A 14,854-nucleotide genomic window follows, 5' to 3' on the forward strand; every position below is an offset into this window, starting at 1 on the left:
ATAGTAAAATGAACAAATACAAAACGAAAGTATAAGCCAGCAGCTCCTCATTGACAACTGCTGTAACGTTACACACAACAGAAATAAAATAAAATAAAATGAGGCCTGTTTCTCTCTCTAATCAGCCGTCGGCCTCATTTTATGCTTTCGTTCCTCCGTGAGAGACGTGAGACTGGCGCATTATCACTCACGCCACTGGAATCGCGCGACACACCCAGGCGCGCGGGAAGCTGTTTCAGACGAGGGGGGCTGAGGGCTGGGTTGAAAAATATGACGTCATTATGACAAAAAAAAAAACAAAACATTAAATTTCTCTGTATACGTTACGTGTTGTTGCCAATAAAGTAAATATATTTAGTATCATATTTGTTTAAATATTATAGACTAATGTTTTTTTATTTAAGCAGAACTTGCATAATATACTATATCAAAGAATGGCCAAGGTATATAACAGATGAGCCTGAGTTACTCTTTCCACATCATTTCTAATCTCTTGTCCTCGCTCAACATTTCTAAACAAAAGTCCAACGTCTGACCTTTTCAGCTGCAAAATCATTAATCAAATCTTTGAAGTCGAGCTCTCTAGCCAACTTGCTCTCAATGGAAAGCATAGCAAGACTGCAAAGCCTTTCTTGAGACATTGTAGACCTCAAGTAGTTTTTCATTAGTTTTAATTTGCTGAATGCCCTCTCCCCACCAGCAACAGGCACTGGCAGTGTGCAAAATAAACGCAAAGCAATGCACACTTCTCCAAAGATGCTTTGCAGCTGTAGCTTACAAATAGCATTTAGGAGTTCAAGAGGTGACAAGTGAAGTGGTTTCTGTCTTTTTAAATAACTTCACAGAGATCTCTAATGCCAGAAATATTAGACTTTATTCACAAACAAAGCCGAGCAACTTCTGCAGCATAGTTGCTCTAACGGCTCTGGCCTGCTGGCCCTCCGGCCCTATTGCGCTATTGCCCTCTCGAGTCTTTTGTGTTCAGAGTTATATACATACATCCTCTTCCATAGAAGGTCAGACACCCTATAGATAGTTTTAAAAATACATTGTACCGTGACATACTGAAAAAGTATTCTGGTGTATCAGCATTGGGCTTCTAAAAGTTTCAGGAACTAAATGTGGTTTCTTATATAAGTTACTTGTTTTCTAAATAATAAAATCTTCTACATTCCCTCCTCTGGGGCTTATTTAAGCCCCACTTTAAAATCCTTTCCAGAGTGTAGTTTCAAAATCCAACCCCCTCAGTTATGCTACCTAGTGACTCAACTGAGTCACCCATTCTCCTTTCCAATGACTAGATTATGCCACCACACTCCTGGAGGAGCACTCGAGCCAAACATCTTCTTCCATACATTTTATTTCTTTTAGTTGTCTTTCTTTTCTTTTTCTTTTTTCTTAATGGAAAAAGTAAAAGACTCGAGTTCTCCCTAACAGGACAAACATTAAACATTATTATAAGCATAAGCGTGTACTTTTGTTCGGCCTTCTCTGTGGATGTCGCAGTTATTTAGTGTACGTCAAACATAAAAGTCTCTTATACTGTTAAAAGTTTTCCTTGTAGCGTAGACTTTCTCTTCGACACTCTGCGTATCGTAGAGGGCAACCCGGTCTCATCCCAAATCGTCATATAACTGACGTTTTGGGACGTCTTTTGACCATACGTCAATATTCGCCTTTTTAGGGCCCCCTTAAACGTCGGTAGATGAGGTTATGGGATCCTAACTCTACCCCATACCTAAACTTAACCCTAAACCTAACCCGTCACCTAACTGACGTTAAAGGTAAAGCGTCAGTTGTATGACGGCCCGGGATCGCCATCTACCGACGTTTAAGGGGGCCCTAAAAAGGCGGATATTGACGTATGGTCAAAATACGTCCCAAAACGTCAGTTATATGACGATTTGGGATGAGACTGTGTTATAGAGGGCCACCACCCTTTGCTCTTAAGTTTTTTCTCCCACTTTAATTGTAATTGCTGATTTTTCCCAGCACAATACTATATATTATTTAGTAGCACTGATCTCCATTTAGTAGCACTTATCTCCAAAAATAAGTCATTCTACTTTTTCACATAAATGTTTTTTCCTAATGCAGACAAAGCATTATAATAAATCTTTGCTTATTATAATAGTCTAATTGATTCATTATGCATTTTGGTTTTGCATGATCCATATGACTTAATTCAAAATAAGGCTAGGTAAAAAAAAAAAAACTCTTTCATTTTTATCACATATTATGAAGCAATATCACTTCTTAAATTCAAAGAATCAGTCTTTAAGTCAGTCAGTTCTTTTTGTAGCAGATGAACGAACAGAACATTGTAGTGTACCTTTCTATTTAACAATCACAATAGGTTTCGCATTTTGTCAAAAGTTTTACATTTCAAATTACGTTTTGATTTTTTAATCTTGCGTGTTGCTTCCTATTCTCTTTATTCTTTAGTTCAATACTACCTTAACTGAATACTTCTTCTTCTTTTCTACTAATTTCTAAATAAACTATCATGAATAAACTAATTATGTCTCATGTACTCACTCTAACTAAGAAAGCTCCAGAGCAATGTTACATTGACCTCATAAAAGTCATTCAATAAACTCTTTAGACAATTAGAAAAATAACTCTAGCAAACAACTTTTTGCACTCTTACATATACCTTATATGTAGATTTATTTTTTCTGTATATCTAACAATCTAAGGTTTTTATTTTTATTTTAACCATTTAAACCATTAGCATTATAACTTCTTTATTATTAAAACTTCCTTGTGTTCGTATGCAACTTATTTTTAATCTTCAATACTTCTGTTCAGCTAATTCATTATCTGACCTTATTTCTGATAGACTTCCAATCTATGGATTACTTCTCTGTTAGATATTTAATTTCTGTTCCTGTCCCTCCTCTGTTGATTTCATTGCTTTTACCCATCCATATCTTGTCATATTTCTTACCAAATTGTTTAATAGCCTTTCTGATACTGACTTATGGCCTATATTTGTCGCTGTTCTTTTTCTTAACTTTGTTTTTGCCACAAATTTCACAAAACATGCCTTTCATTTTAAAATGACTCTATTCAAGGGCTGAACCTTCAATCACAGGATAGTTTGGTTGATGTTGACTGTTGTTTGAGCTTTTACTCATCTCTGTTGAGTCTCTCTTCTTTGAACAGCTCTTCTCATTCTTGCATTACTGGTCAAGTTTGTTGTCTTTTTATATTTATGATTTGATCATTCTGTTAGCTCTCTGGTCATCTTTACATCTTTCATCAGGATGACTTTTGAGTTGTTCATTGCAATGGACTTTTGTCAGCATGATCCCTCACTCCCTTTGTGGGGGGTTGCTGAAGTCGGTTGGTGTATTTTAAGTTGAGAAGCATGGACTCAAATGTCACTTTGTTGATCACTTCTTCTGAAATTACAAAGCATAGTCAATGGTTCTTTTTTTTAGACTCGTCCCCTTCCTGTAATTAAGCTGCTGCTATCTGTGAATTAAAGCATAATTATTTTTGTTAGTGACAACATCATGTGATTTCACTCATCTGCATATCTGTTATTGTCCTGATATTGTCCTCCTTGGTGTTTCCTGTAGAAAGGTCATGTGGGCTGAGTAGTGTCCTGGTCTTTTCATAAACATCAGGACTTTAATCCATATATTCTCCTTGTTTTTTTTATATAGTTTGGCTTTTTATCATCATAATTGTAATTTCTTTCATTTCTTTCTTTTAATTTCTTTCATTTTTCTCATAATAAATTTATATTTTAATACATTTCCAGTGTAATCTTACAATTAGTCAATTCAACTCAGTTATCTCTTTGTCTTGAGTTCCACTATCAGCACTATTTATTGGATATCTTGGACAACACTCAACCCACTTTGTTACAAGACAAAAGTTACCAGACAATATTTCATACTTTTGACAAAGATCAGCTCCTCTTGATATGCTGCAAATAAATTCAGTTGTGTTATGCTGCAAATAAAGTCAGATATGTTATGCGCTGCGCAATTATGGGATTGTTTTTTTTCTTTTTAAATTTTTTCCTTTTTCTTTATAATTCTTTGTTTTTTTGTTTGTTTGTTTGTTTGTTTTTCCTTTTTTATATTGCCACCATAGTTCCAACCAGGAAATTTAATCAAATTAATCCATATTCATTATTTTATTGGGCAGAATTTGCCCTGTGGGCCCACATTTTAAAGATTACAGCTGTATTGGCAAAATTATTAATTTGCCTTAGTGTTTCTTCAAACACCTTCTCTCACTCCTTTCACACTCAGTCATTCTCACACACACTGGCCAGCATACATTCTTGCTCTTCAGCAGGTTGTGCTCTAAATGCGGCATCTTATAATTTTAAACACAAGGTAAGATCAGGCCAACACAACTGTTAACCACTACTGAGAAGTGTCAATGATCAAGGTTTAGTCTACACCATTTTTATAACCCTTTTTTCTTTTATAAGCTCCAATAGACTAAGTAATTTAGAATAATTGGCCTTTCAATTGTAATTTTTCAAATGAATATTTTCTTTTTTCTTATTTGTTGTTCTGATTTCTCCTATTCTTTTTGGTTTTTGCTCATGAGCTGCTTTAAGAATCAAATTTGAGATCTCTGCATAATATTGGATCCATGGCCAACAACATTTCCATCTCATTATCCCAGTATTGACAGCATTTGCGATTTCATATTTTTGGACTTTTTGCTTTGCCAACAATAATAATAATTCTTTGAGTTTCCCTATTTTAGTGGGGGTTTTTTTCCTACAAAAATCATTTTTCTCATGCTTTTAGCCATACAGTCGTTTCATTTAATGACCCTCACTATACCACATCCAGCCTCAGTTTGATCTATTTAGTGAGTTGAGCACCCACTTGTCTCTTTCAGTGTACTTTCTTTCTTTTTTATAGGGCTGGTGTTGCAGCCCTTGGCTCCTTAATAAATGGCAGAGAGTCTCAAACGGGTGCAGTAATTTTATTCGTCCAAATCAGCGTGAGCACCGTGAAAACTATAAGTAAACACAAATAGCTGATTAATGAACCTTTAGACACAAATTCGCAAACAAAATCCTCACCTCATTTACAGTACATTAAGATGCATTTTGTACATGTACAATGCAAATCAAGTGACCTTTGAAGTTATTTAAATAACAACCAAAGACAATAATTGTCTCCTTTAACTTATACACTTTCATGGTACAAGATAAACAACAAAAATAATTTCCAATAACAGTCAAAATTTGACATTTTACATCCTTGAAGTCCTATTATACATAGAGCCAAATGATACACACCTTACTCCGCTCACCAAGGGTGCAAATTTTAGATTTGCTGCTTTTCGGAATTAGCCGCTAGCTTGAAGGTCTCTGAACTAAAACAGCACACACATGTGTGGAAATAAGACAAAGCAAACTTCACCAAAAACGCATGAAAATGGAAATACATGAACTACTTAATATTGTAAAGTGAAGAGCACCAGGATTTCACAATTTACACAGTTTAAGAGTCAACTTACATGTCCCTGATCTTCGGAGATGAGAGAAGTCAGGCAAGTGCAAATCGAATTATTAGTTATACAGGTTCCTGGGTGCACAGCCTCCAACCCAGTCACATGAATTACCTCACTAAGAATATACTACCTCTAGCGGCCTCCAGTGGCCACTTACACTCCCACCAAATCATGTTATGATAAATGAACTCAGCATGGAAAACAAAACAGTTACTCATACATGATTTCTAGAGTTCTATAACTGCCTAAGCATGGAGCTACAGAACAAAATAGGGACACCTTGAATAAAATCAATAAACCAACATGTCTGATGTAAGTGTACTTGAGTGTACTACAGACCGTTAATTGTTTTCAAGGAGGAGCACCAGCTTTTGGATGGGCCTTTCAATGATTGAGGGCTTACATCGGGGGTTCTGTTTCTGTGTTACTTTCCGCTCCCCAATTTGTACCTTTACCCGACGAACTAAGCCATCTGACCCTTCTGTAGTTTCAACCACTCGCCCTAGTTGCCACTGATTCCTGGGGAGTGTATCTTCCTTTATGATGACTATGTCATCCACTTTCAAGTTGCGTCGCCGTACATGCCACTTTTGCCTAATGGATATATTCAGGAGGTATTCCTTCTTCCACCGGCTCCAGAACTGTTCAGTTAAATATTGTACTCTGCGCCATCTTTTTGCGGCGTACATATCTTCCTTTACGAACTTTCCGGGAGGTGGCAAGGCGACTTTAGCTTTCATCAGGATCAGGTGGTTTGGAGTCAAGGGCTCTGGTGCCATAGGATCATTGATTCCTTCAACATTTAATGGGCGACTGTTTACAATGGCCATAGCATCATAGAACAGCGTTCTAAGGGAGGCATCATCTAGTCTACCAGGACACTGAGCGATCGTAACATTCAGCACATTGCGGATGGTCCGAATTTGTCGCTCCCACACACCGCCTGTGTGACTCGCTGAAGGAGCATTGAGAATGAACTCACACTGTTTATCCGACAGAAAGGCTTCCAGTGCCTCTGTGTCACATTGCTTGAGGGCTTCCTTGAAGTCATTCTTCGCCCCCACAAAGTTTGTGCCCTGATCACAGCGGAGTTGGCAAACAGCTCCTCTAAGGCTAATAAAACACCTTAAAGCATTAATGAAGGCGTCCGTGGACATGTCCTCAAGCATTTCAAGATGGACTGCTCGAGAAGACAGGCAAGTGAAGATGAGTCCATATCTTTTGCTCTCTTTGCGACCTCGCTTGGTGATAAATGGGCCGAAGCAATCCATACCGCAGAACATGAAGGGAGCTGAGACTTCACAGCGTTCTCTGGGGAGTTCAGACATTCGTTGCTCCTCAACTGGTCGTCTGAGCTTCCGACATTTCACACATCTATGTATTAACCTGGCGACTAGTTTACTCCCACCAATAGCCCAAAATCCATTTGACCTGAGTTCCATTAAGGTCTGGCTCCGACCCTGGTGGCAGATCTGGGCATGGTAGTGTGACAGGATAAGCTTGGTGATGTGACTGTCCTTTGGGAGAATGATGGGGTGCTTTAGTTCTTGACTGAGGGATGATCCCTTAAGTCTTCCGCCAACACGAAGAAGTCCCCCATCCAGAAAGGGGTTGAGACAAAGAAGAGGACTGGATTTTGGAATTGTCTTCCCATGAGTGCTAACTTTCAGTGCCTTTAGCTCTTGAGGAAAGGCTTGCTGTTGGACGAGCTGAATCACCACCTCAGCAGCCCTCCTACGTTCATCGACAGTAACAGTTTCGCCGTGATATTTTAGCTTAGATCCTAGTCTTTTGATTCTTGCAACCACCTTAACAAGCATAGTCCAGGTAGAAAACCGGTTCAGGCGACTTAGAATGTCGTTCCAGTCACTGACGTGAGTTGCAAACACTTGAATCGATTTAACTTCGGGATCACCTGTGAGCAGCTCGGTTGAAGGCCTAGGTGTAGGTAGCACTTCCTGTTCCCATAGAAACTTGGGCCCTGAAAACCAGCGAGTCGAAGAGATGTCTGCTGCATGAAGACCTCTAGAGGCGTGGTCAGCTGGGTTTTGTGCTGTATCTACGTAGTTCCATTGATTTGGGTCTGTAATGTCTCTTATCAATTGAACACGGTTTGCCACGAACACATGGAACCTTCGTGCCTCATTGTTGATGTAAGCCAGCACTACTTGTGAGTCTGTCCAGAAGAGTTCTTGTTCAATTTTCATCTCGAGTTCTGCCTTCAGCATAATACTCATCCTGGCTGCGGTGACTGCGGCAGAGAGTTCCAATCTTGGGATGCTCGTGATCTTCGTAGGTGCAACCCTCGCTTTGGCCATTACAAGACTGCAATGAACCTCGTCCTTGTCGTTTTTGTATCTCAGATAGGAACATGAACCATATCCTGTGTTACTGGCATCTGAGAAATGGTGCAGTTCCACCCTAACAATTTTACCAAAGTTCTGAGGATGGTAACATCTGGGTATGGCAACTTCCTTTAACCTCTGTAAACCATTCTTCCACTCCTCCCACCGTGAACGCAAGTTCTCAGGAATAGGATCGTCCCATCCAATACCTCTACGACATAGCTCCTGCAGGATGCACTTGCCACTCAAGGTGAAGGGAGCTACAAACCCGAGCGGGTCATACAGAGATGCGACGACTGACAATAGACCACGGCGAGTTGGGGGGTGGTCCTTTGCGTCAATGTTGAAGCTGAATGTGTCATTTTCTGATGACCACTGAATGCCCAGTATGTGTCCTTCTGGTGTTGCGTCTGGATTAAGGTTGAGAGGATCAGTGGCTACTGCCCTTTCTGAGGGTGCCACACAGGAGAGGACCTCTTTTTGATTTGAGTTAAACTTGTGCAGACGTAGACCTGCAGTTTTGCACAGTTTTTGTGCTTCGACAATTAGTTCCTTAGCTTCCTTGATTGTTGGAACACTGGTTAGCCCATCGTCCACGTAGAAGTTCTTCTCCACAAATACTGAAGCTGTCGGGTGGTCAACTTTGTGTTGCTGTGCCAGATACTTGAGACCAAAATTGGCACAGCCAGGGGAGGACGCAGCACCGAAAATGTGGACTGTCATTCTATACTCCTGCGGTTCTGTTTCTAACACTCCACCCTCCCACCAAAGGAACCTTAGGTAGTTGCGAACTTCTGGTGAGACGCTGAACTGGTAGAACATCCTCTCGATGTCACAGATCATAGCAACTGCTTCTCTTCTAAAGCGACAAAGGACTCCTACTAAAGAGTTAATTAGGTCGGGGCCTGTGAGTAAAGTGTCATTTAGGGAAATCCCCCGGAACTTTGCCGAGCAATCAAACACGACTCTTAATTTGCCTGGCTTCCTGGGGTTGTACACTCCGTGATGTGGAATATACCACACAGTTTCTCCATCCAATAATGGAGGAGCTGGCTCTGCATCACCTTTCTTGATAGTTTCTTCCATGAAGGCGGTGTAATGGTCGAAATACTGTTTGTTGGCCTTTAACTTCTTCTTTAGATGTTGCAGCCGAACAGTAGCCAGCTTCTTATTGTTAGGGAGAGCCGGCGGACAACTGCCCTTGAATGGAAGGGGAATCTCAAAATGTCCATCTCTTTTCTGCTTAATGTTATCACTAAGGAGCTGAATAAAATGAACGTCATCCTGTGAAACGTACTTGTCTTCATAGCTCCTCTCGTTGAAGTCCGATTCCAGTATTTTCAGCACATCGGTGGCCACTGGCACCTCTTTCACTGCAACACGATGCACAAAGCTCTCGTTTCCTTGTCTATCCAAGTGGGGATTGGCGGACCCTATAATGCTCCAGCCAAGCATTGTCCTTTGCGCGAAAGGTTCGTTTTCACCACCTGTGATGACCTCCAAGGGAGCTAGTGCTGACGGGCAATCATAACCAATTAGCAGTCCAACCTCACAATCTTGGAGTGGATGTAACTTGTTTATAAGATGTTTCAGATGAGGCCACTGAAGCGCTGTACCTTTTGTAGGTGAGACTTGTCGATTGGAATGAAGTCTCGTGTGTAGGTCTGCTGTAGTTGGATGTAAGTGTCAGAGTTAAGTCCCCGAACTTGTAGACCATACGCACTCTTGCTTGCTATGACTGTGTTGACAGCTGTCATTGTGCTGAGTTTAAGTTGAACTGGCTGAGTGTTCACATTTAGTTCGGTGACCAAATCTTCCAAGATGAACGTTGAGTCGCTCTGTGTGTCGAGTAGAGCATAAGTGAGAATTTCTTTCTGGGGCTCTGTTGTTGATGACACAAGAACTGGAACAATGCTAGAGGTGGCAGAAACGTGCTGTGTCAATGCATGGGCCATTACCTTGTGAATTTCCTTGCTTCCATGGTCTCCTGTAGCTACAGGATCATTGCTTGCAGATCCGCCAGGGTTTGTGTTTCTTTCTAGGTGCAAGCAGGTTGGATGACGTCTACCACATGTACTGCAGGTGTGTCGCCTTTTACAGTCTTTGGTTGTGTGACCCTTTCTTAAGCACCCAAAACACAGGTGGTTTTCATGGATAAAGGCCTTCTTTTCATCTGTAGTCTTTGCTGCAAAGGTTGGACACTTAACAACACCATGTGTTTCGTCTTTACAAACTAAGCAAGGTGGCCTTGGTTTCACGTTTTCCAGAGTTCCTGAGTTGGAGTTTTTCAGAGTTCCTGAGGTGGAGTTTTTCATTTGAGTGCTTGTGTTGAGCACCTTGGCTCTCTTTGAAAGCCTCTCATCCGTGCCTTTAACGTTCATCAAAAGGGGGGAGGCAATAGGGTTACAAGCTATACGAGCTTCGGTCTGCATAAACTCTGTGAAATGCACAAAACTTGGATAGTCTCCAGATCTGTCTAGCTCTTCCACAACAATACGACTCCATCTGCGCACCATCCACTCAGGCAGCTTTTTAAGGAGCTTGTGATTTTCCTCGCAATCGTTTAGAATACCCAGGCCCTTAACATGAGGAATGGCCTCAACACAACCTTGAAGGAAATCTGCAAACTCTCTTAATGCAATGGGGTCATTTGCAGCTATCTTTGGCCACTTCATGAGCTTGTCTCTGAAGGCCCTTTGGACAATAAATGGGCTTCCGTACCTATCTTGTAAGACTGCCCAGGCACCTTGATATGCCTTCTCTGAATTTCGGTAGAAAAATCCTTCAACGGCTTTGCGTGCTTCACCAGCAAGATAACTCTTTAGATAGAGCATTTTTTCGCTAGCTGGGAGCGGCTTCTGGTCGATAAGAGCCATAAAGGATATCTTCCAGTCTATGAACCTCAAGGGATCACCAGTAAACGTGGTTGGTTCCGGGACAGGTAGACGGCTTAGGGTAAGTGAGCTTGCAATTGCCTGGGCTAGGCTGACCTCCTGAGCTACTGGCACCTCTGAGTGTGCAGGATGAGGCTGGAATGGCATTGCTTGTGGATTTAGTGGGGTTCTGAGTCCAGCATTGTGCCCACTATACTGAGTTTTTTGGTCAGTCTCCTCCTCAAAGCTTTCAGCACCCTCAAAATTGTTGTACGCTCTCACCCGAGCTGCTGCTACCTTCACTTCATTGTCCGCTTGTAGCTGTTGTAACCTTGTTTTTTCCTCTTCTAGCTTTAGTTTCATTTCAAACTCCTTTTGTTTGATTTCTGCTAGCATCTGTGTTTCCTTGAGTTTCCATTCACTCTCCAGTTTGTCGAGTCTCGCCTGTTGAAGGTGTATTTTTTGCATGGCTTTTGCCTGTTCTACCTTGGCGGCCAGTTCGGCTTCTGCATCTGCACGTTTGCTAGAGGACCTGGAGGTGGCGCTTGAGTGGTTGCCGGATCCTTGTGATGACTCTGAAATTACTGTTTCTGTTTTCGTATTTCCAAAGACTGACTCATACTCATCCTTATTTAGCGCCATTCTCACCCTCTCTTTCTCTAGTTGGTCATTGAAAGCCTCATCTATGTTCTCAAGTCGTTTACTGACAAGGTCACAAATCTCCGCTGTAAGAGTGTCACATGCATCCATTCTTTTGACAATATCAGGAGTAGTGGTATGGTTGCGTCGAATGGGCTCATAATTTTGATGCACTATAGCTTGTTTGGACTTAATGTTAGTTTGAATTTTATCAAGGTCCTCAGACAAGCAGAAAGCCTTCAATTTAACTCTGAATTCCTTTGCCGAATTTTTCCAAGAATCATACGCTTTGTTGAATGCCTTTTCATTCCTCTTTGCTTCCTGATCATGTAATTCTTGACCCTTTGTTGTTAAAATACGGTCACGGGAGCTTGACCTGACTTGTTGTGCTTCTGGGGTCTTGTCTATTTCCTCAGCAGGTAATGACATCTTGTAGGTCTGTTTGTACTTTAAGGCCTTAGAGTGTTTTATGTCTAGACTCAAATTTGGATGAGTGGTGGCTTTAACTTATCTTTAAAACTATATATTACCACTCACATCAGACATTTACACTTTGTGGACACATCAAGGGGTTTAAACAGAAACAGCTACTGAAAGTCATAAACAACAATACTGCTGATAGTCTTGTGACAGACAATTTTGCTCCTCAGATATTGTTAGTTCAGGAATTAAATCTTATCAGATAACGTTGACCTTAGCCACACTCTTAGACTTTGTACTGGTCAACCTTATGGGTCTAGCTAGCATTTAGCGTATTTTGTGTTACACATCCAAAACCCTTCTTGGAATTATTTAGAATATGGCAGTTCTTGATTTCTCTAGAGGTCCAATGTCCCATGTAATGAATTAGCTGAGCACATAGTCCTTTAAAACCCGTTGACTTTAATGTAGTGCTCCTGTATGTGTATCTGTGATTGGATTTACCCACTTAGACAAAATCTCTCACTGCAGCTGTGGCATCCATATATTGGCGTGCAAACATCGGATGATCTTGTGTCCACTGGCTGATGAAGACGTCTGCATTGGTGGATGACTCCGTGATAAGTTTTCACTGTTGCAGCCCTTGGCTCCTTAATAAATGGCAGAGAGTCTCAAACGGGTGCAGTAATTTTATTCGTCCAAATCAGCGTGAGCACCGTGAAAACTATAAGTAAACACAAATAGCTGATTAATGAACCTTTAGACACAAATTCGCAAACAAAATCCTCACCTCATTTACAGTACATTAAGATGCATTTTGTACATGTACAATGCAAATCAAGTGACCTTTGAAGTTATTTAAATAACAACCAAAGACAATAATTGTCTCCTTTAACTTATACACTTTCATGGTACAAGATAAACAACAAAAATAATTTCCAATAACAGTCAAAATTTGACATTTTACATCCTTGAAGTCCTATTATACATAGAGCCAAATGATACACACCTTACTCCGCTCACCAAGGGTGCAAATTTTAGATTTGCTGCTTTTCGGAATTAGCCGCTAGCTTGAAGGTCTCTGAACTAAAACAGCACACACATGTGTGGAAATAAGACAAAGCAAACTTCACCAAAAACGCATGAAAATGGAAATACATGAACTACTTAATATTGTAAAGTGAAGAGCACCAGGATTTCACAATTTACACAGTTTAAGAGTCAACTTACATGTCCCTGATCTTCGGAAATGAGAGAAGTCAGGCAAGTGCAAATCGAATTATTAGTTATACAGGTTCCTGGGTGCACAGCCTCCAACCCAGTCACATGAATTACCTCACTAAGAATATACTACCTCTAGCGGCCTCCAGTGGCCACTTACAGCTGGACTTAACCTACTGGAAAAGCAGAGAGGGTTAGTTTAGCAGAGAATATTAAGAAGTGCTTATGAGACCAGTGAATAATCGAATAAAGTTAATCTAATAATTAACTAAATTTGGAGCATTCTCTATAGAGTGATCATTGGAGTCGCCACACCTGTGTTGCCCGTGAGGGAAGGGTGTCAGTCAGTTTCTCTGTTTGCTTGTTTTTCTCAGTCTTTTGAATCTTCTTGGCTGTTTCTCTGCATGTGTCGTCCGCTGTCACTCAAAGGTCTGGTGTTGCAGACTGTAATATCTCTTGTTTCTCTGCCTCTTCTGAGTTCAGGCTTTTGATAGATTTAGCCTCAGCTTTGCATGTCAGGATTTTCCACTTTGTCCTTAGGAAAAAGTCTCCAGTGAAATAGTGAAAGTTTCACCTTTTCCAGCATTAATCAGTCTTTCTCCATGTTGAATTTCCAGAAAGTGGTCATCTTCAGGAGGGAGCTGAACACTCCTCACCCTCTTCTTCTCTCTGCAGTTGTCTCTTTGACCTTTCACCTCTTCCATTGGACACTGAAACCATCTGAAATTAGAACACTCAGCGAACTGCATGAAACAAATTTGTTCCTGAGCAATTAGCTCTTTTTCTTTTCCTAGTTCTTTTATATAATAATCACTGGTTGACAACAGCAGTTCTCCCATTCTGTTTTTAGTGAAGCAAGTTCTTCGTTGCAGGAAAAAGCAAGCCATTTCTTCTTTGCAATATGCAATAATCTAACTTTGATTATCTGAGTATAATCCTATTAAATAATTTTCCCTATTATAAAATCAGCTTTCAATCTTTCTCCTAAATTTACATGCTGTGGTCAAAATAATCTCACAACTTTTCCTCACCCATTTTCAATAATCCCCTTTACTACAGTTCTAAGATTGCTGTAAGTTCCCTTTCGTAGTCACTTCGAGTTACGTCAGAAGTGACGGAGATTGGGGGTTTCGCATAGAAAGCCAATCCTCTTCGAGTATTTAAAAACGAGCCAATGGCATGCAATGCCTTGGGGCTGCGGAAATTTGCATAGCGTACTCCGCCCTACTCCGTGAGTATAAAAGGAGGAAGTGAACGCAACCGCAGTATGTTTTCGCTTCGGAGCCAAGAGAACCTTTTCACTCCTGAAAGCCATTCTCACTGTTCAAGACTCTTCGAGACGAGCGTCCTCTTCAGTGTTGGTGTGACGGCGGTACCCAGCGAGATTCTGCATCGCCTGCGATCTGAGCAGTGGTCTGCCAGACTTTGCGCTTCTCCCTGGTCGCTTCAGCGCTGAAAGAGTGAATTTCCTCCTCTCATTGAAAGAGCTGCACGCGCACGTCTTTTTAAAGACGGTTCGCCCGTGTTCTTCTGGGTGTGGTTGATTTCTGTCGTCATCTGATGGTCACGATTGCTGCTTTGTATGCCTGGGCATTTCAGCATGCAGCAGCAGCGTTCGTGGATGACTCATGTTTCTTCTGTGGGAACATGACCATCTCTACACTGAGGTCGAGACTCAATGATCTCACTTGAGTGAGAGTCCCGGTCCCCCCCGCTCAATCGGTTTCCTCCATAGGGGGCCCGTCGACCCGGGGACCTGGTGATTTTACGGTGATGGTGTGGGACAAAGCCCCGACGATTCCTCGGGCCACACCTCCCGCCTCAGTGCGAGAGCCAGCGAACGTTAGTTCGATTCAG

General features: G+C 41.2%; 2 protein-coding genes across 2 annotated transcripts; both read right to left on the bottom strand.

The window, feature by feature from the left end:
* Window positions 1-1,967: 1,967 nt before the first annotated feature.
* Window positions 1,968-9,299, bottom strand: LOC148970120 (uncharacterized). Its single transcript, XM_089125073.1, has 2 exons — window positions 5,506-9,299; window positions 1,968-5,361 (listed from the first exon to the last, which is right to left on the bottom strand). The coding sequence occupies exon 1, from the start codon at window positions 9,297-9,299 to the stop codon at window positions 5,841-5,843; it is 3,459 nt and encodes a 1,152-aa protein (XP_088981199.1). The 3' UTR covers window positions 1,968-5,361; window positions 5,506-5,840.
* A 134-nt stretch (window positions 9,300-9,433) lies between these two features.
* Window positions 9,434-14,018, bottom strand: LOC148970121 (uncharacterized). Its single transcript, XM_089125074.1, has 2 exons — window positions 12,786-14,018; window positions 9,434-12,500 (listed from the first exon to the last, which is right to left on the bottom strand). The coding sequence occupies exon 2, from the start codon at window positions 11,783-11,785 to the stop codon at window positions 9,434-9,436; it is 2,352 nt and encodes a 783-aa protein (XP_088981200.1). The 5' UTR covers window positions 11,786-12,500; window positions 12,786-14,018.
* Window positions 14,019-14,854: the final 836 nt, after the last annotated feature.

This window comes from Pimephales promelas, chromosome 21, assembly GCF_988280905.1.
Source record: "Pimephales promelas chromosome 21, fPimPro1.hap1.1, whole genome shotgun sequence".
Classification (NCBI taxonomy): domain Eukaryota; kingdom Metazoa; phylum Chordata; class Actinopteri; order Cypriniformes; family Leuciscidae; genus Pimephales; species Pimephales promelas.

Coding starts and splice junctions, on each gene's coding strand:
- LOC148970120 (XM_089125073.1), bottom strand. CDS start 9,299: ATGCTTGGCTGGAGCATTATAGGGTCCGCCAATCCCCACTTGGATAGA.
- LOC148970121 (XM_089125074.1), bottom strand. CDS start 11,785: ATGTCATTACCTGCTGAGGAAATAGACAAGACCCCAGAAGCACAACAA.